Source organism: Candoia aspera, chromosome 2 (genome assembly GCF_035149785.1).
Source record: "Candoia aspera isolate rCanAsp1 chromosome 2, rCanAsp1.hap2, whole genome shotgun sequence".
Classification (NCBI taxonomy): Eukaryota; Metazoa; Chordata; class Lepidosauria; order Squamata; family Boidae; genus Candoia; species Candoia aspera.
This window is the reverse complement of record NC_086154.1, coordinates 2,847,322-2,866,619: the sequence shown is the minus strand read 5'-3', so window position 1 is coordinate 2,866,619 and position 19,298 is coordinate 2,847,322. Positions and strand designations below refer to the sequence as shown.

The following is a 19,298-nucleotide window of genomic DNA, read 5'->3' as shown; positions in this document are numbered from 1 at the left end:
CGCCGCCTTCTTCCTCGCAGGGATCTCGCCACAGCGGGCGCTGTTTGCGCAGCCAGTGCGGTCTTGGGGGGTCCACCCTTGGGGGGGGGAGGAGCGGCGTCCGCCGGGGCTCAACCGAAGGGCCTGAGCAGGGGATTCCCCCTCCGCGAGAGACGAGGCGGGGGGCGGGACCCGGAGCCCCGCCTGTGGAGAGGAGGGGCCAGCCGGGGGGCGGGGCGCGAGCTGCCACCGAGCGGCGGGCACCCCGTTCCGGGTGGCGAAGGCGGGCACCCGGGGGCTCCTGGCGCGGCTGTCCGGGGGACGCAGGGCGGGGGGGCCGGGCCAGGCCAGGCGATGGCGGCGCCGGAGCTCTCCCCGGAGCGGCTGGCGCGCCGGCTGGCCGAGGCGGAGGCGCTGCTGGCGGCGCGCGTCTCCGAGCCGGTCCGGGCGCGCTGGCGCTGGGCGGTGAAGCTGGACGAGCCGCCGGACCTGGGGCGCTTCCGCGCGCAGCTGAGCGAGGCCCGGCGCGGCAGGGAGGCGCTGCTGGCCCGGCACGCGGCGCTCTCGGAGGCGGCGCAGGAGCGGCTGCAGGGGCTGCTGCGGCTGGAGATGGCGCTGCTCCGCGGCATCCAGGCGCTGGGCGCGGGCGCGGGCCCGGACCCGGGCGGCGAGCGGCCGGGCGGCGGGGGGGGCCTGGCCGGCGCGGCGGCGGCGGCGGCGGGCCGGAGCCGGCGCAGGAGGCCGGGCGGCGGCGCGGGGCGGGCGGCGCTGCTGGGGCTGGTGGCGGCGCTGGAGGGCGCGGAGGGACCGGGCCTTCCCGCGGGCGCAGCGCGCGCTCTGCGACCCGCCTTGGAGGCGCTCCTGGAGAAGCGGCCGCGGGAGGCCCTCCGGGCGCTGGAGCCGCTGCTGCGGGAGGAAGGGCGCGCCCGGCCGAGGCGGCTGCTGGCCCTGGGCGAGGCCCTGCAAGAGGAAGGCTGGGCGCAGCGCCCCGACGGGATGCCCCTGGACGAGCTGCGCCCGCTGCTGGAGAAGGCGCTGGGCCTGGCGAGGGAGGCGGCGAGCTGGCCTGCTGCCGCCCTGGAGAGCGCTGTGCGCGCTGGCCCGCTGGAGGAGGAGGCAGCTCTGGCTCCGAATGGGACCTTGCCAAAAGGCCTCCTCGAGGAGGTGGGACAGGGGCACGGGGCCCCGCAAGAGGCCCCTGCAGAGACTTCCCCAAGAGGCCCCCACCAGGAGCATCTTGCGCCAGAAAAGATCGTGGCCACTGACTTCGGGTCTCCCCTTCCAAAGGAGGTGGGTGGGCTGCAGGGGGAGGAGGATGCCCCCTCGTTGGAGAAGGCGCCATGGGGGAAGGTGGAGGACCTTCAGGATGCCCTGCGAGAAACCACCAGGAGGAAGATGGGTGCTCTGTCCTGCAGCTTGCTGGACCAGGGCCCCCGGAAATTGTGCAGCCACCTCCACCGCCTTTGCCGCCAGTGGCTGCAGCCAGAAAGGAACACAAAGGCGCAGATGCTAGACCTGGTGATCCTGGAGCAGTTCCTGACTGTCCTGCCCCCCGAGATGCAGAGCTGGGTGCGGGAGTGTGGAGCGGAGACCAGCTCCCAGGCGGTGGCCCTTGCTGAAGGCTTCCTCCTGAGCCAGGCGGAGGAGCAGAAGGAGCAGGGAGAGATGCAGGTGAGAGACCTTCACTTGGCAAACTCAAAGTGGGATGTCAAAAGAATAACCATATGTTGGGATTCTTCCGTGTCTCCCTGTCAGGGTTGTGAAGATGCTGAGAAAAACATTTAACTCTTAGGGCAAACTGTTCCTTTGAGGAGACAGTGAGAATCAGCTTCTTGTTTATAAGCTCTCTTATTTGCACTTCTTTGCTTCTCCTGGTGCATCTGGTCCAGAGGCCCGGCTTCAAGTCAGTCTCTGCAAATCCTGAGGAAAGGAGGGATCTGCCCGATCCTTCCCAGGAGCTGCTCTTCAGAGGGATCTTCCATGAAGATCAAAGTCAGGACACCACCTCTGGTAAGAGAAGGTTCCTCAGAAAGAAGGCAGTTCTTTCTCATTTTCTGGATCCTCTTTATTTTATTTATTTTCTATCCCACCTTTATTATTTTTAGAAATAACTCAAGGCAGGGAACATACCTATTACTCCTTCCTCCTCCTTTTTTCCCCACAACAACAACCCTATGAGGTGAGTTGGGCTGAGAAACAGGGAGTGGCCTAAGGTTTCATGCCTAAGCCGGGATTAGAACTCACAGTCTCCTGGTTTCTAGCCTGTTGCCTTAACCACTAGACCAAACTTGGCATAATACCTCCCATATCAGTAATTATGTTTCTAAAAATTCTGCTTATGTCACTTTTATCTCACAGGGAATGAAAAGTCAGCATTCGTAGGTTCTTCTCCTTTTTCTGGTGGAGTTGAAAGAGCAGTTGAACCCCCAACTCAGGTAGGAGAGGAAATATCAGGGAAGGTAGAGATATCAGTTGGAGGTTATAGGTTGTACATACGATATTGCGGCTTCTGAGCCACATGAAATAGGGATTCAGCTTGCTGATCAGTAATTCATAACTTAGCTCTCTTCTCAAAACTATTGGGGAGTCTGACAAGAAGCTGACATTGGGCTGTCATCTGAATATTGATGGCACCTTGCAAAGCAAATCCTTTGATGAGCTATCCCTGCACTTTCATAAAGGTGTTGTGGGGGGCAGAATTGATCCCTCAGGAGACCCTGCTGTCTCTTGGCTAAAATGTTAGAGAAGATCCCATCAGTGATTCTCCTGCAAGGGTCAGGAAGGATGAGAACCAGTGATAGGCCTATCTGTAAATTGATCCAGAAAGATATTTTGGTTACATTGACGGAAGGGCCCTGAAAGTCCTGCATACTTAGTATAGCTGATAAACGGTCTGTTTCCAACCAACTTTGGGCAGTATTCAATAAAACCAACAGAAGAAAAAGAGAATAAAGAATTAGAACAACCAATGGTGTATCCAGCTAGCCACCATCTGACTCGACCCTAATCCTAACCAAGGATGTGGGAAAACAGCCAGATCTTTAAGGCTTTTTGGAATGCCAGCAATTTGGGAGCCACGGGATATCAAAAGGAATCTCATTCCACAGGGCAGGTGCCGCTTTAGAGAAGACGTGCCTCTGTGATCCCAGTAAATGACCTTGTTTAATTGAAGGGACCTGGATCGCCTCCGCGATCTCAATAGACCAAGGATCCCCAACCTCCGGGCTGTGCACCGGTACCGGTTCGTGGCCTGTTAGGAACTGGGCCACACAGTGGGGGGTGAGGAGTGGGTAAGCGAGCGAATTTACAGCCTCAGTATTTACAGCCACTCCCAATCACTCACATTACTGCCTGAGCTCCACCTCCTGTCAGAGAAAGCAAACACGTTGGTTACTATCTCAAATGGCACAAAGAAAAAAGAATAAGAGGTTGGGAAAAAGAGGAAGCACTTGAATCATCCCGAAACCATCCCCCCACACCCTGGTCCGTGGAAAAATTGTCTTCCATGAAACCGGTCCCTGGTGCCAAAAAGGTTGGGAACCGCTGCAATAGACTACTTTGTTCAATTGAAGGAACCTGGAGCATTTTGTCAGATCGAAGCAGTTTGGCTGATACCAAGGCAGATAGGTGGTCCCCCAAATAACCATGCCCTGTCCCATGACAGGTACCTTTGTTACCTTCCTTGTTACTTTTCTAGATAACAACCAGCACTGAATTTCCCTTGAACCATACCTGGAAACTGTTCTGCATTCTGGACCAGTTGAAACTTCCAAGTGGTCTTGAAGGGTGGCTGTGACCTGAAAACTGACTGAAACAGGTCTAGATAATCGGCTTCCTCAGATAATCTGCTTTGTCCACAAATGTTACATCAGTTAAGGGCTGTGACCTCTGTCAGTTTTCTCACATTAGACTTTTAACCCTGCAGGAGATGCTCGTTTCACCCACTGCAAATGTCTGCCTTGGGGATTTTTCAACCAAAAGGAGAGAATATGCAAATAATACTCATCTGCTCATTAGTGTACTTCTTTCTCCAGGTTCTGGTGTCTTTTGAGGAGGTGGCTGTGTATTTCTCCGAGGAGGAGTGGTCTTCATTAGATCCTGACCAAAAAGCCCTGCACAGAGAAGTCATGCTGGAGAACTCCAGGAATGTGGCCTTTCTGGGTAAGGCACCCCCTGCTCAGTCCTCAGATACTTAGAAGAAATACGTTACGGACAGGTACAGTCAGTTATTCTTCTGATTTAAAAATTCCCAAATAACCTTACCTGGCTGGGCAATGAAGGGGATCTGTCATCTTAATGGTTGATGGTATCAACAGCTGCTGAAAGATTGATTAAATGGCACTAGATGTAAATGATGTTACTACATTGACTACTGTTTGTGTTGCCAAAATCCCTTCCTGCTTTCTCTATAAACTATTGCTTTTTTCCCAGTTAAAAGCTTTTAAAAATCCCCAATCTTATCTGGCTGGCTCCTCTTGCACCAAGGAGAAGAACAATCAGTATTTTGTTAGTTGTTGAACTATTTCTGATGTATTTATTTCAGGCATTTTTCTTTAGATAATACTTTTCTTTCTTTTTAATCATATTGGTGACAGATTGATTAAATGGACCTAAATGTAAATTATGTTACCACAACATTTTTGTTGCGCAAATCCCTCCCTGCCCCAAATCATCCCTGTTTTCTCTATAAACATTTTTTCCCCAGTTAATGCCAGGTAGTTCAAAACAGATAAGAAATATAGTTAGCACAATTCCTTGCTCCCATTGTCCCACTTGTTCAGCCCGAGAATAAATATAGAAGTTTGTCTTCCCTGATTCCTCACTTCCTTGAACTTTCAGGTGAGATATGATAGGAATCCAGAAGGAGAATTAATTTATTGAGTGAAATGGTGTAACAGTGCAAATGTGCTGTTTATTTAAATGGATTTATTAATGTTTCCAATGCTCAGAAAATTGAAACAGTCCATTTCTATACTGTGCAGGTTTGCTCACATGAATTTTATAATAACCCATAACTCAAGCTCTAAATTTAGTAAGGCTTAGATCAGAGTATTTAATGTTGGCAAGCAGGACAGCCCTTCAAAATAGTGGGAAATCCTTGGCAGAACTTCACTAGGAAATTTACACTCACTTCCTGTGCTGTGAATTCTTACTGTGCTTCCCCCACCTTGCCTCAATTTTCATTCATTCTTTCTCTTTTAAGGAAATAACACGCAAGAGAACAAGGAAACCTTCCAAATATTCAGGCCTGAAGAGAGAAGAGAGGAGTTTGCAAATCCAATGGAACCAAAAGGGCAGGAGGGAAATCTGTCAAAAAATGGGAGTAAGAGCAGCTCAACTTTCCCATCTGCTGAAATTCCAGACTTTCCTCCCCAGCAAGATCAGAAAGAAAAAATAAAAGTGGAAAGTGTGGAAGCATCCGAAGAGGGTTTAGAATTATATGAACATTACACAATTCACACTAAAGAAGAGGATCTGTGCCAAGAGTATGAAAGAAATTACAATTGGACTTCTAGCCTTTCTTTACGTGGAAAAGCCAACATGGGAAATAAACCATATAAATATACAGAGAATGGAAAGCGTTTAAGTGAGAGCAGTTCCTTTGTTCCCAGTGAAAGGATCCACTCAGAGGAGAAACCGTATAAATGCTCAGAATGTGGAAAGAGTTTCAGCCAGCGTGGTAATCTTAATTCCCATAAAAAAATCCACACAGAGGAGAAACCATATACATGTGAAGAGTGTGGGAAGAGCTTCACTCAGAAAGTTAATCTTAATTCCCATAAAATGATTCACACAGGGGAAAAACCATATAAATGCAATGAGTGTGGAAAGAGCTTTACCCAAAACATTCAACTGACTTCTCATCAGAGGATCCACACAGGAGAGAAGCCATATAAATGCATGGAGTGTGGAAAGAGCTTCAGGTGGAGCACTCAGCTTACTTCCCATCAGAGAATCCATACAGGAGAGAGACCATATAAATGCATTGATTGTGGGAAGACCTTCAGTGAGAGCAGTTCCCTTACTTTCCATAAAAGGATCCACACAGGGGAAAAACCATATAAGTGCATGGAGTGTGGAAAAAGCTTCAGCATGAGCAGTTCCCTCACATACCATAAAAGGATCCACACAGGGGAGAAGCCATATAAATGTATGGAGTGTGGAAAGAGCTTTACACAGAACATTCAACTTACTTCCCATAAAATGATCCACACAGGGGAGAAGCCATATAAATGCATGGAGTGTGGAAAAAGCTTCAATACAACCAGCAACCTTGCTTGCCATAAAAGAATCCACACAGGGGAGAAGCCATATAAATGTATGGAGTGTGGAAAGAGCTTTACTCAAAATATTCAACTCACTTCCCATAAACGGATCCATACAGGGGAGAAACCGTATGAATGTAAAGAGTGTGGAAAGAGCTTTACTCAAAAGATTCAACTTACTTCCCATAAAAGAATCCACACGGGGGAGAAACCATATAAATGCAGGAAATGTGGAAAGAGCTTCCGTAATAATGGATCCCTTACTCTTCACGAAAGGATCCACACTGGTGAGAAACCATATACATGCATTGAGTGTGGAAAGAGCTTCAGCCGTGGCAGTCATTTTGCTTCCCATAAAACAATCCACACAGGGGAAAAGCCACATAAATGCCTTGAGTGTGGAAAAAGCTTCCGTGAAAACACTTCTCTTACTATTCATAAAAGGATCCACACTGGAGAGAAGCCGTATAAATGCTTGGAATGTGGAAAGAGGTTCCGTGAAAATGGGTCCTTTACTTCCCATAAAAGGATCCACACGGGTGAGAGGCCATATAAATGCATGGAGTGTGGAAAGAGCTTCACGACCAGCAGTAACCTTACATCTCATATGAGGATCCATATAGGTAAGAATCTGTATTTTTAGTTAGGAGTATATATTTACTTGTTTCCATCCGTGCATAATGTATATTCCTGAAAAAGTACTGTTCTTGGTGTGAAGTCCTGATTGAAGACTGGGGATGTCTACAGGTTATGGTCAAAAAAGCCACAACAGTGTGATCAAAACTTTGCTTGTTCCTTATATAAATTATACATGTGACATAAAAAACAGGCAGAACTTGTATCACATGGTTGTGGGTGCCCTGTTTTACTTTTATGACCATAACTTTTTTTATTTTATTGTTTTAAAGTACCAACACTGTTGCACATCAATAATAGAAAAGCTTTTTTTCAGAAGTTTGGAGTTTAAGATGTTTAGAATGTCCAGCTTTGCTTCACAAACCAGTGGAATCACCATTTTATCCATCTCAAATTGGGTGCTATTTCAATTAATGAACATTTTATTTACTCTCATGTATCTTTGTCTTTCGCTTGTGCCTTACATTTCTAATGAGTTTATTTTTTTCCCAAGTAAGAGAAATGCAGGAGAATGAGCATGAAAATAAGTCAAGCCAGTTGACGTAAACAAGAAGGCATGAGATGAGGAAAGAGACATTTGGAAGTCAAGGGGAACCAACATGAAATTAAATTAGGGATACCTCTCAACATTGGGCAGAAGTTCTCCACATCTGAACATGATGAGGTCCAGAACTTCCTCCTGGTCCAATAAGATCACAGACAAATAAGAAGAGAACTGCCTTTTGTGTGGAACAAGTGTCAAGGAGTAATTGGACTCTCCTCCAGAGTGGAACTGAGGCTAGAGACAACCAGGATGAATGCAGAAAGCAGGGAATAATTTTATTCAACAATTTTTGGCTGAGAATCTACCCTAGGGAGAAACCAAATAAATGCATGGAGTGTGAAATTGCCTCAGGAAGAAAAATTTATAGTATCCAGATATTCTATAAATGCATGGAGAAAAGACCATTTTTCCAAGCAGCAGGGCCAACTTCCACTTTTCTATGGTGTGATAAGAGCCAGAGCAAAAATTTCATGACGTGGTTGCATTTAGTTTTAATATAACATTAAAGACATTGTAAGGATTACTGTTCACATACTTACTGGTCTCCCTTTTTGGCCAGATTAAAAATTAAGATGTGACAATTACTGTAAATAAATAAAATGAATAATTTTTAGAAGGCCTTTGGGGCTGGACTTGAAGGTTTCAGAGTTGGGTGTTGGCTTGAAACTCTTTTCTCAGAGTGCTTGGCCAGTTTTTGAGAACTTTATTTCTTTGAACAGTTTCTCTACATATGGACTCTATTCTTTAAATATATATCTTTTTCTATGGGATCTTAATTTTTCTTTTTTTGCATCAGATATCACCACCATTTCTACCACTTCAGTTGCTCCTCAGTAAAACTTAAGGCACAAGTTGTACTTTTCTTCCCCAACCTGATTTTATTTTCTCTGATACTATTTCTTCTCTGCTCTTTAATAGCCCTCTTTTGAGTTTTGAGCTGGAACACCATTTCTGCCCCATACAGCTTTGTATGCTGTTAACCCAGCTCTTATTCAGAGCCTAACATTTTCCTCATTTGTCAAAATTGTCTAATTTGCAATCAGTTTTAGTATTAGTTTCTCCCTTAACATTGAAGGTAGACTGAATTGACTCCAAGTGGTGCCTCCTGGGGTTCTTTTGACATCCTCTACTGCTATTGAGGGACCTACTGCAAGCCTGTGGTGGCCCTTCCTTGGGATATTTTCACAAAGTCACCTTCTGCTCTCCTCTGTCCCAGCTTCTCAGTGGTGAGTCCAGAGGGAAGAAATGATTGACTAGCCTCTTTTCAAGAAACGTCTCCCAAAACATGTTCAGAAGACAACTACAATTTCATTTGGGTGGAATTCTGCTCCTTTTGCCCAGGAAACATGGTCAGTTTGGGGACAGTGTGGAAACTAGGGTAAAAGAGTCTGGAAGGCTGTGGGTTGGAGGGGTCTGAACAAAAAAGGCCTAGGAATGGGAGATGTTGTAGACACTAATAATGGGTACCTGAAGTACATGTCTGCACACAAACCTTGATGAGATGTCCATTTTTGTCCATTACCTGGAAGCTGTTGGGGAGAGAGGAATAGCTTGGCTGCCAATTTCTGAGCTGGTCTTGTTGCCTGTAAACTCAGGCACCCCGAGTGGCGTGGAGCCAAAGACCTATTTCCTGAATTTGGGAGAGAAACTTAACCTTTGCAAAGGTGGCTTTCTGCCTACCTGAAAACAGGAATCACAAAGCAATTCGGGCAAAAGCAAAAAGCCTTTATTAAGGGGGGCCAAAACCTATTACAGGGTGCAGAAACAAATGATACATTCAGTATATGTGATACATCATAAAGCAAGTAAAGACATTGATTACTTGAGAATTGAACAATAGAAAACATTGATTCTAGATAACATTCCACAAAGGGCACATTTATAAGTTACGTTAGTCCCTTTCCCAGCAGGGTTTTTATCTTTTAAAACTTGCCAGTGTATTCAAGGACTTTCAGAATACACTCCCTATTGTAGTTGCTGAAAAGGCAAGTTATCACATACCAGAAGAAATGGCCTTGTCTCAGAAGAAAAACTGTTTTCCTAAAGTTAGAAAAGAGGCCTAGACTGCCATGTTAGAAATGCCAATATAACATTTCCTTAAAAGCTAATAATGAAGCCTATCAATCAGGTAACAGTCGCATCAAATTTGCTATACCACACTAACACCAGGGAGTGGTACTGAAACAGGTCCTAAAAACCCTTTGGGGTTCTCACTATCCTTATCCCCAGCTAAGGATAAGTGGTTTAGAGTCTTGTGCTTTTCCAAAAAAGAAACTTTGGACTCTGCTCTTTCGGAGAGAGCTCCTGACAACAGCCCTCCCAGTCCTCCTCTCCATGACTTCACATCCAAGAATCCACAAGGGAGAGAGACCACCTAAATGTAACAAATGTGGGAAGAGCTGCTGGTGGAGCAATTCCCTTATTTCTCCTAAAAAGAGCCATGAAGGTGTAAGATGGATAAGCCAGAGGAATTTGAGGGATTCCTGAGGAATTTAGTCCTAATGTAGTCCAGCCAAACAGGCTTCATTAATCGGATATAACATTAGTTGAGACAGCATGGAGTAGATCAGCAAACGGTCCCTTACGCGGGTGCAAGGGTGCCATTCAAACTGGCTATAGGTGATGGGACAAACCCCACAGAAGGTAGCCATGAAAACGCCATGATGGTGCAAAGGGAAACTTGAGGGGGATTGTTCACTTGCTTAGAAATGTGTACGGACCAAATGTGGTTCAGCCAAAGCGACTGCACCCTTTGCACTGCCTGGTCTGAATCGACGAGATAAGTTTGCAACCCACATAAAAGTAGGTGGAGCTTCCATCCCCCACCATCATGGCCACCATCTTGACTTTGCAGGCATCTCTGAAGGATTGGCTCCCCCCATCTTTATTTTTTTCTCCTCAGGCCCTTTTGTTCCTTTGAGATCTTTTGAGCCTTTGCCTCAAATTCTGTTTTGGGGTCTCCTGAGCTCTTCATATCTCCTGAGGAGCATTTCAATATTTTAAAAGAAAATGTGATGGATGTTTCCCCTTCATGTGTTAGATCAAAATATTAGTTTACTCCAAGCTGCTCTCTCTCCAATTTTTCTCCTGTTCAAAGAATTCCTCTTTTCTACTGACTGAAATTGCCCTGGTGCAATTTCTGAGGTAAAATTTTGAGAACTGTGCTTCTTTGAATATATCTTTTTTTTCTCCTTGAGGTCTTTCTTTATTATCATTTTCTTCAGAGTTTTAATCCTCATAGCCCAACCCTTGACCCCAATCTCAAGTCTACTATTTCTCCCCACCCTGGATCAGTGATGGCGTCTGGATAAAATGGCTTCTTAATCTTGAAAATCGTCACTGAGGGACACCTTCTTCTTGAGCAGAACCAGCAGGGCGAAGGCCGTTCACAAGCCCGATTATTTTACCAGAGGGAAAAGCATCTGTCTGCTGCGCTCCTGCCCCCGCCTCATTTCTCTCAGGTTCCTCGCGCGTGGGGATTTCTCCGTTCAGACCGCTTATGTCTCCGGTTCAGCTGCGGGTGACCGTTCCCAACGGCTCCCCAGAGATTCGTGGGTTGGGGACTCCGTCCCTTACTCAGCCGTTTCCTGCCATCTCCCGCCGAATTCCGGGGACGGAGGGCCTCGCTCGGCCCGAGATCCCCAGTCTTCCGGCTTCTCTTCACAGGGCCTGTACTAGAAAGGGCAGTCCCTTACTTCGGAAGGGGGAAAGGAAGAATGGAAGGGCTGAGTCGTCGTAGTTCTTCCTCCCGGAGATCTCGCCAAAGCGGTGCTGTTGGGAAGCCAGCGCGATACTGAGGGGCTCCGCCGCGCACCCGCTTTCCCGCCCAGGGGAAGAGCCAGAGGCCGAAAGGGTGTGGCGGGAACGGCCCTGGGAAGCGGGGCCCGAGGAGCCCCGCCCCTGGGGAGGAGGGTCCAGCCGGCCAGCAATGGCGGCGCCGGAGCTCTCCCCGGAGCGGCTGGCGCGCCGGCTGGCCGAGGCGGAGGCGCTGCTAGCGGCGCGCGTCTCCGAGCCGGTCCGGGCGCGCTGGCGCTGGGCGGTGAAGCTGGACGAGCCGCCGGACCTGGGGCGCTTCCGCGCGCAGCTGAGCGAGGCCCGGCGCGGCAGGGAGGCGCTGCTGGCCCGGCACGCGGCGCTCTCGGAGGCGGCGCAGGAGCGGCTGCAGGGGCTGCTGCGGCTGGAGATGGCGCTGCTCCGCGGCATCCAGGCGCTGGGCGCGGGCCCGGACCCGGGCGGCGAGCGGCCGGGCGGCGGGGGGGGCCTGGCCGGCGCGGCGGCGGCGGCGGCGGCGGCGGGCCGGAGCCGGCGCAGGAGGCCGGGCGGCGGCGCGGGGCGGGCGGCGCTGCTGGGGCTGGTGGCGGCGCTGGAGGGCGCGGAGGGACCGGGCCTTCCCGCGGGCGCAGCGCGCGCTCTGCGACCCGCCTTGGAGGCGCTCCTGGAGAAGCGGCCGCGGGAGGCCCTCCGGGCGCTGGAGCCGCTGCTGCGGGAGGAAGGGCGCGCCCGGCCGAGGCGGCTGCTGGCCCTGGGCGAGGCCCTGCAAGAGGAAGGCTGGGCGCAGCGCCCCGACGGGATGCCCCTGGACGAGCTGCGCCCGCTGCTGGAGAAGGCGCTGGGCCTGGCGAGGGAGGCGGCGAGCTGGCCTGCTGCCGCCCCGGAGAGCGCTGTGCGGGCACGCCCGCTGGAGAAGGAGGTGGAGGTGGAGGATGGGACCTTGCCAAAAGGCCCCCTGCATGAGGGAGGTCAGGGGCACAGGGCCCGCCAAGAGGCCCCTGGAGAGAGCTTCCCAAAAGGCCCCCACCAGGAGCATCTTGCACAAGAAAAGACGGTGTCCATGTGGGGGAAGGTGGAGGACCTTCAGGATGCCCTGCGGGAAACCACCAGGAGGAAGATGGGTGCTCTGTCCTGCAGCTTGCTGGACCAGGGTCCCCGGAAGATGTGCAGCCACCTCCACCGTCTTTGCCGCCAGTGGCTGCAGCCAGAAAGGAACACGAAGGCGCAGATGCAGGACTTAGTGATCCTGGAGCAGTTCCTGGCTGTCCTGCCCGCCGAGATGCAGAGCTGGGTGCGGGAGTGTGGAGCAGAGACCAGCTCCCAGGCGGTGGCTCTGGCCAAAGGCTTCCTCCTGAGCCAGGCGGAGGAGCGGAAGGAGCAGGGAGAGATGCAGGTGAGAGACCTTCACCTGGCAAGCTGAAAGTGGGATTTCAAAGAATAACCATATGTTGGGATTCTTCCGTGTCTCCCTGTCAGGGTTGTGAAGATGCTGAGAAAAACATTTAACTCTTAGGGCAAACTGTTCCTTTGAGGAGACAGTGAGAATCAGCTTCTTGTTTATAAGTTCTCTTATTTGCACTTCTTTGCTTTTCCAGGTGCATCAGGTCCAGAGACCTGACTTCAAGTCAGTTTCTGAAAATCCCGAGGAAAGGAGGGATCTGCCTGATCCTTCCCAGGAGCTGCTCTTCAGAGGGATCTTCCATGAAGATCAAAGTCAGGACACCTCCTCCGGTAAGATAAGTTTTCTCAGAAAGAAGGCAGTTCTATCTCATTCTCTGTGCCTTCTTTTGCATAATAAGCACGCCCATGTCTTAGTAATTATGTTTCTAAAAATTGTGCTTATGTCAATTTTATTTCACAGGGCATGAAAAGTTGGCAGTCATAGGTTCTTCTCCTTTTTCTGGTGGATCTGAAAGAGCAGTTGAACCCCCAACTCAGGTAGGATGGGAAATATCAGGGAAGATAGAGAGGCCAGTTAGAAGTCTCTTGTGATGGGCTCTGAGTATGACATTGCTGGTTCTGAGTAACATGAAATGGGGACTCAGCTTGAACTGTTGTGGGTGTGACAGGTAGCCAAAATTGGGCTGAGTGTCATCTGAATGTTGATGGCACCTCACAAATCCAATGATGAGCTGTCTGTGCACTTTCATAAAGATGTTGAGGAGTGTCAGGATTGATCCATCAGGAGACCATGCAGTCTGTCAGCTAAAATGCCGTCTGTCAGAGAAGATCCCAGCAGTGTGTCCTTCTGCAACTGTCAGGAAGGATGAGAACCAGTGATAGTCCTATCTGTGAATTGATCCAGGAAGATACTTTGGTTGCATTCAGGGAAGGGCCCTGAGAGTCCTGCATACTCAGTATAGTTGATACACCGGTCTTTGGGTGGTTTACAGTAAAACCAACAGAATGAAAGCAGAATGAAATAAAGAATAGGAACAACCAATGGTGTATCCAGCTAACCATTATCCAACTAAACTCTAATCCAGCAGAGACCCTGACTATCTTAACCAAAGACTTGGGTAAACAGCCAACTCAAAGGCTTTCTGGAATCCCAGCAGGGTGGGAGGCATATGCATAACAAAGAGAGTCTCCTTCCAGAGCCGCCTCAGAGAAGACACACTTCTGCAATCCCAATAGGTGACATTGTTTACTTGAAGGGACCTGGAGTCTTTTCTCAGATCAAAGCAGTTTTGCTGATACAAAGAGAGATAGGTGGTCCCTCAAATAACCAGTCCCTGTGGCATGAGATGCAACCAGCACTGAATTCACCTTGAAGTATACCAGAAAACAGTTCTGCATTCTAGACCAGTTGAAACTTCCAGGTGGTCTTGAAGGGCAGCCCCATGTAGAACGGATGAGTGAGTGACTGAAGGGCCTCTGATCTAGGAAAGGGTGAAAATGGCGCACCAGTTGAAGTTGTGCAAATGCCTTCCTGGTCATTGAGCAGGAGCTGCGAGTCCAGGAATAGCCCAAGTTGTGCACCACCCTTGGATGGGGAAATGCCACCCCATCAAAAGTCAGAGATGGAATATATCCAGATTCGGGTGGTGGAAAGCCCCATAGCCACTCAGTTTCATATAAAATTGAATAGAAGGGGAAATAGTGTTGAGCCCTTTGGCACCCCTAGGGAATGACCTCTCCTCATCAGCCAACACCAACTGAAACCCCCCTGAGGAAAGAGCCCCCATCCCCAACCTCTGCAGCCAGTCCAGAAGGGTATTCTGGTTGATGGTATCAACAGCTGCTGGAGGATCATGGGATTCAAGGATCCACCACCTCCATCCCAGCTCCACCACAGGTCATCTATGAGCATGGCCATGGCTGTCCCCATGCCAAATTGCAGCCTGAAACCTGACTGAAATGGGTCCTGAGAATCCACTTCCTCAGATAATCTGCTTCATTCATAAATGTTACATCAGTCAAAGGCTGTGAACTCTGTCCATTTTCTTCCATCAGATACTTATTACTGCAGAAGATGCCCATTTAACCCACTGCAAATCTCTCCTCTGGGGATTCTTGAACCAAAAGGAGAGAATTTCAAAATAAAACTTGTCTGCTCATTAGTGTACTTCTTTTCGCAGGTTCTGGTGTCTTTTGAGGAGGTGGCTGTGTATTTCTCCAAGGAGGAGTGGTCTTCGTTAGATCCTGACCAAAAAGCCCTGCACAGAGAAGTCATGCTGGAGAACTTCAGAAATGTTGCTTTTCTGGGTAAGTTCCCTCTTCTTTGTCCTCAGATGCTTCGAAGAAATACTTTATAGACAGGTACAGTCAGTTATTTTTCTTATTTAAAAATCCCCAAACAAGTTCACCTGAAGCAAATATTTGTAGCTCAGGGTTGAACTTCTTTGTTTTTTGGATTTGGCTTGGTTTAGGATGCTCTGCTAGTCTTCTGCCTGGCTATTGGGTCTTTTGGCTTGCTTAATATGTTAATACTTCGGTTGGTGTGGGTAGCTTTCCTGTAGACTTGTGTCTAACTTACCCACACCAACCAAGTGCTCCACTACCAAAGTAACAATCCAACCTTCCACAAGAAAAGCTGTGTAAGAACATTATTCAGATGAGCACTTACACGCTGCAGCAACCCAGAACACCAGAAAAAAGAAAACATCTGCACAGCATCTTCCAACAAAATGGATACCCACTCAACTTTATCAAAAAGTGCCTCACCACCCAACCCACTACAACCCAACCAATGGAAACTAGGAAAAGGATAACCCTGCCATAAATCAGAAACATCTCAGAAACCACCAACAGACTATTACAACCACATGGCATCACCGTAGCACATAAACCAACTAAAACTCTTCAAAACATATTAAGCAAGCCAAAAGACCTAATAGCCCAAGAAGAAAAAACAGGAGTTATCTACAACATACAGTGTAAGGACTGTAGCAGCCACTATGTAGGACAGACAGGCAGGAGACTAGCAGAGCGCATCCACGAACACCAGCTAGCAGTCAGAAGGCACAATGAGCACTCCTCAATCTCACAGCACATGGACAGACTCAACCATAGTTTCAACTGGGAAACAGCATCCTAAACCAAGCCAAATCCAACAAATGCCAGAGAATTCCAGGAAGCCGGGCACTCAGACCAAGCAGCCATCAACAGACACATAGAGGTAAACAACATTTACATACTATTCAAAAGAGACAATAGAAAAGCCAAAAGACCAGGACACTCCCTTGCCAGCAAGCAACACCCAGATATGCAAAAATCAACACTAGGATTAACACCAGATGAACCATCAAACAGCACAATACACCCTAATCGAGGAACTATCAACTCAGGCAATCAACCCAGCAGCAAACAACAGCCCAATCACCCAAGGAGAGAACAACACCCCTACCAACACAAGCTGGACAAGCCACGATATATAAACTGAGAGCAAGGCCCACTCCCTCTTTGCACTGAAGATGTTGCCTAGTCTGGCAATGAAACGTCTGCAAGAAAACAACAAGGCTCAGAGAGCACCAAGGACTCCACAAGTTCACCTGGCTGGGAGAAGGAGGGGATCTGATACCGTACTGGTGGCAGATTGATTAAATGGCACTAGATGTAAATGATGTTACCACATTGACTGCTCTTTATGTTGCCCAAATCCCTCCCTGTTTTCTGTATAAGACAGGTAAGAAATTAGATTCAGTTAGCATGACTCCTTGTTCCAATTGTCCCACTTGTCAACCTCTAGAATAAATATTACAAACTTCTTTTCCCTGGTTCCTCATTTTCTTGAACTGAACTCCAGCTGAGACTTTATACAAATCCACAAGGAGAATTTCTTTATTGGCTGGAATAGTGTAATAGTGCAAATGTGCTGCTCCTAAAACAGAAACGATCCACTTCTATACTGTGCAGTTTTACTCATATAAATTTTATAATAACCGTCACTCAAACTCCAAATTTAGTAAGGCTTAGATCAGAGTATTTAATGCTGATCAGCAGAACAGCCTTTCAAAATAGTGGAGAAACCAAGGCAAAATTTCACTAGGATATTTACACTCATTTCCTGTGCTATGAATACTTAATTTGCTTCCCTAATTTGCCTCAATTTTTATTCATTCTTTTTCTTTTAAGGAAATAATGTGCAAGAGAAAAACAAAGCATTCCAAATGTTTAGGCCTGAAGAGAGAAGAGGGGACTTTGGAAATCCAATGGAACCAAAAGGGCAGGAGGGAAATCTGTCAAAAAATGGGAGTAAGAGCAGCACAGCTTTTCCATCCGCTGAAATTCAAGACTTTATTCCCCAAAAAGATGATAAAGAAAAAGTAAAAGTGAAAAATGTGGAAGCATCTGAAGAGGGCTTCGATTTAGATGAACATTACACAATTCAAAGTAAAGAAGAGGATCTATCTCAAGAGGATAAAAAGAATTACAATTGGATGTCTGGTCTCTCTCTACGTGGGATAGCCAACATGGGAAATAAACGATATAAATGTACAGTGACTGGAAAGCATGTAAGTGAGAGCAGTTCCTGTGCTTCCAGTGAAAGATTCCATTCAGGAGAGAAACCATATAAATGTGTGGAATGTGGAAAGAGTTTTGGCCACCGTAGTAATCTTAATTCCCATAAAAAAATTCACACAGGGGAGAAACCATTTAAGTGCACGGAGTGTGGAAAGAGCTTTACTCAGAAGGCTAATCTCAGTTCCCACAAAATGATTCACACAGGGGAGAAACCATATAAATGCAAACAGTGTGGAAAGAGCTTTACCCAAAACTTTCAACTAACTTCCCATCAGAGGATCCACACAGGGGAGAATCCATACACATGCATAGAGTGTGGAAAGAGATTCAGGTGGAACACTCAGCTTGCTTCCCACCAAAGGATCCACACAGGAGAGGAACCATATACATGCATGGAATGTGGAAAGAGTTTCAGCCTGTGTAGTAAACTTAATTCCCATAAAAAAATCCACACAGGAGAGAAGCAATATGTATGCAAGGAATGTGGAAAAAGCTTTACTCGGAAGGGTAATCTGAATTCCCACAAAATGATTCACACAGGGGAGAAACAATATAAATGCAAAGAGTGTGGAAAGAGCTTTACCCAAAACTTTCAACTAACCTCCCATCAGAGGATCCACACAGGGGAGAAGCCACATACGTGCACGGAGTGTGGAAAGAGCTTCAAGTGGAACACTCAGCTTACTTCCCATCAAAGGATCCACACAGGAGAGGGATTATATAAATGCGTGGAGTGTGGAAAGAGTTTCAGCCTGCGCTGTAAACTTAATTCCCATAAAATGATCCACACGGGAGAGAAACCATATGAATGTGAAGAGTGCGGGAAGAGCTTTACTCAAAAGCTTCAACTTACTTCCCATAAATGGATACACACTGGGGAAAAACCATATAAATGCATGGAATGTGGAAAGAGCTTTACTCGCAGGGCTAATGTTAATTCCCATAAAATGATTCACACAGGGGAGAAACCATATAAATGTGAAGAGTGTGGAAAGAGCTTTACCCAAAACATTCAACTGACTTCCCATCAGAGGATCCACACTGGGGAAAAGCCTTATAAATGCATGGAGTGTGGAAAGAGCTTCAGGTGGAACACTCAGCTTACTTCCCATCAGAGAATCCACACAGTAGAGGGTCCATATAAATGCATGGAATGCGGAAAGAGTTTTAGCCTGCGCAGTAAACTTCATTCCCATAAAAAAATCCACACAAGAGTAATACCATATAAATGCTAAGTGTGTGGAGAGAGTTTTACCCAAAACTTTCAACTGACTTCCCATCAGAAGATCCACACGGGGGAAAAACCATAGAAGTGCATGAATTGTGGAAAGAGCTTCAGCATGAGCAGTTCTTTTACATACCGTAAAAGGATCCACATGGGGAGAAGCTGTATAAATGTATATAGTGCGTGGAAAGAGCTACCCCGTGAATGGTTACTTTGCATACCGTAAAATGGTTCACACAAGAGGAGCCATATAAATGAAGCAAGTATGGAAAGAGCTTTATAACTTTCAAGATACCTATCATAAAAGGATGCACATGTGGGGAGAAACTGTGTAAATGCATAGAATGTGGAAAGACTTTCGATCATCACAGTAACCTTAATTCCCATTAAAAAATTCCACACAGAGAAGCCTTAGGCATGAAAGCCGGCGGGGTGACTGTGGGCCAGTCACGCACACTCAGCCCATCTCACCTCACAGGTTGCTGTTGTGGGGAAAATAGGAGGAAGGAGTATTAGGTATGTTCACTGCCTTGAGTTATTTATAAAAATAATAAAAGGATTAAAAAAAAACACGAAGTAACTGCATGGAGTGTGGAAAATATTTACTCAGAAGGGTAATCTTAATTCCCATAAAATGATCAATATGGGGGAGAAGCCATATAAATGCAGGAAATGTGGAAAGAACGTCCATAAAAAATAGGCCCCTTACTCTTCATGAAAGGATTCACACTAGGGAGAAACTATAAATGCTTGGAATGTGGAAAGAGGTTCTGGGAAAATCCATGAAACCATCAGTTCAGAGGCCCAGTGCTGGAGCTTCTGGAATATCCACTTACAGGAGAATTTGCAGCTGCCTCCACTGCCTTGGCCATCAGTGGCTAAAGCCTGAAGGACACACACAGGCTGAGAT

General features: G+C 47.6%; 2 protein-coding genes and 1 pseudogene across 4 annotated transcripts; all 3 read left to right on the top strand.

The window, feature by feature from the left end:
• Nucleotides 1-19,298, top strand: part of LOC134491938 (zinc finger protein 345-like) — a 105,019-nt pseudogene that overhangs the window by 57,954 nt on the left and 27,767 nt on the right.
• On the top strand, nucleotides 726-18,799 carry LOC134491921 (zinc finger protein 737-like). Its single transcript, XM_063296001.1, has 5 exons — nucleotides 726-1,650; nucleotides 12,792-12,927; nucleotides 13,058-13,134; nucleotides 14,778-14,904; nucleotides 16,774-18,799. Exons 1-5 carry the CDS (start codon nucleotides 976-978, stop codon nucleotides 18,396-18,398), a joined length of 2,640 nt encoding a protein of 879 aa, XP_063152071.1. The 5' UTR covers nucleotides 726-975; the 3' UTR covers nucleotides 18,399-18,799.
• On the top strand, nucleotides 1,820-19,227 carry LOC134491957 (zinc finger protein 345-like). Of its 3 annotated transcripts, none has more exons than XM_063296050.1 (5): nucleotides 1,820-1,989; nucleotides 2,338-2,414; nucleotides 4,014-4,140; nucleotides 5,183-6,737; nucleotides 19,156-19,227. In XM_063296050.1, exons 3-5 carry the CDS (start codon nucleotides 4,107-4,109, stop codon nucleotides 19,172-19,174), a joined length of 1,608 nt encoding a protein of 535 aa, XP_063152120.1. In that variant the 5' UTR covers nucleotides 1,820-1,989; nucleotides 2,338-2,414; nucleotides 4,014-4,106; the 3' UTR covers nucleotides 19,175-19,227. The 3 variants fall into 3 exon arrangements, with proteins under 3 accessions (XP_063152120.1, XP_063152119.1, XP_063152118.1); XM_063296049.1 differs by lacking the exon at nucleotides 19,156-19,227 and adding an exon at nucleotides 7,379-7,767 and having other exon boundaries at nucleotides 5,183-6,868; XM_063296048.1 differs by lacking the exon at nucleotides 19,156-19,227 and adding an exon at nucleotides 7,375-7,767 and having other exon boundaries at nucleotides 5,183-6,868.

Coding starts and splice junctions, on each gene's coding strand:
- LOC134491921 (XM_063296001.1), top strand. CDS start 976: ATGCCCCTGGACGAGCTGCGCCCGCTGCTGGAGAAGGCGCTGGGCCTG. Junction 1,651..12,791: donor AGGAGCAGGGAGAGATGCAG/GTGAGAGACCTT, acceptor TTGCTTTTCCAG/GTGCATCAGGTCCAGAGACC. Junction 12,928..13,057: donor AAGTCAGGACACCTCCTCCG/GTAAGATAAGTT, acceptor TTTATTTCACAG/GGCATGAAAAGTTGGCAGTC.
- LOC134491957 (XM_063296048.1), top strand. CDS start 4,107: ATGCTGGAGAACTCCAGGAATGTGGCCTTTCTGG. Junction 4,141..5,182: donor CAGGAATGTGGCCTTTCTGG/GTAAGGCACCCC, acceptor TTCTCTTTTAAG/GAAATAACACGCAAGAGAAC. Junction 6,869..7,374: donor TCATATGAGGATCCATATAG/GTAAGAATCTGT, acceptor TTTTTTCCCAAG/TAAGAGAAATGCAGGAGAAT.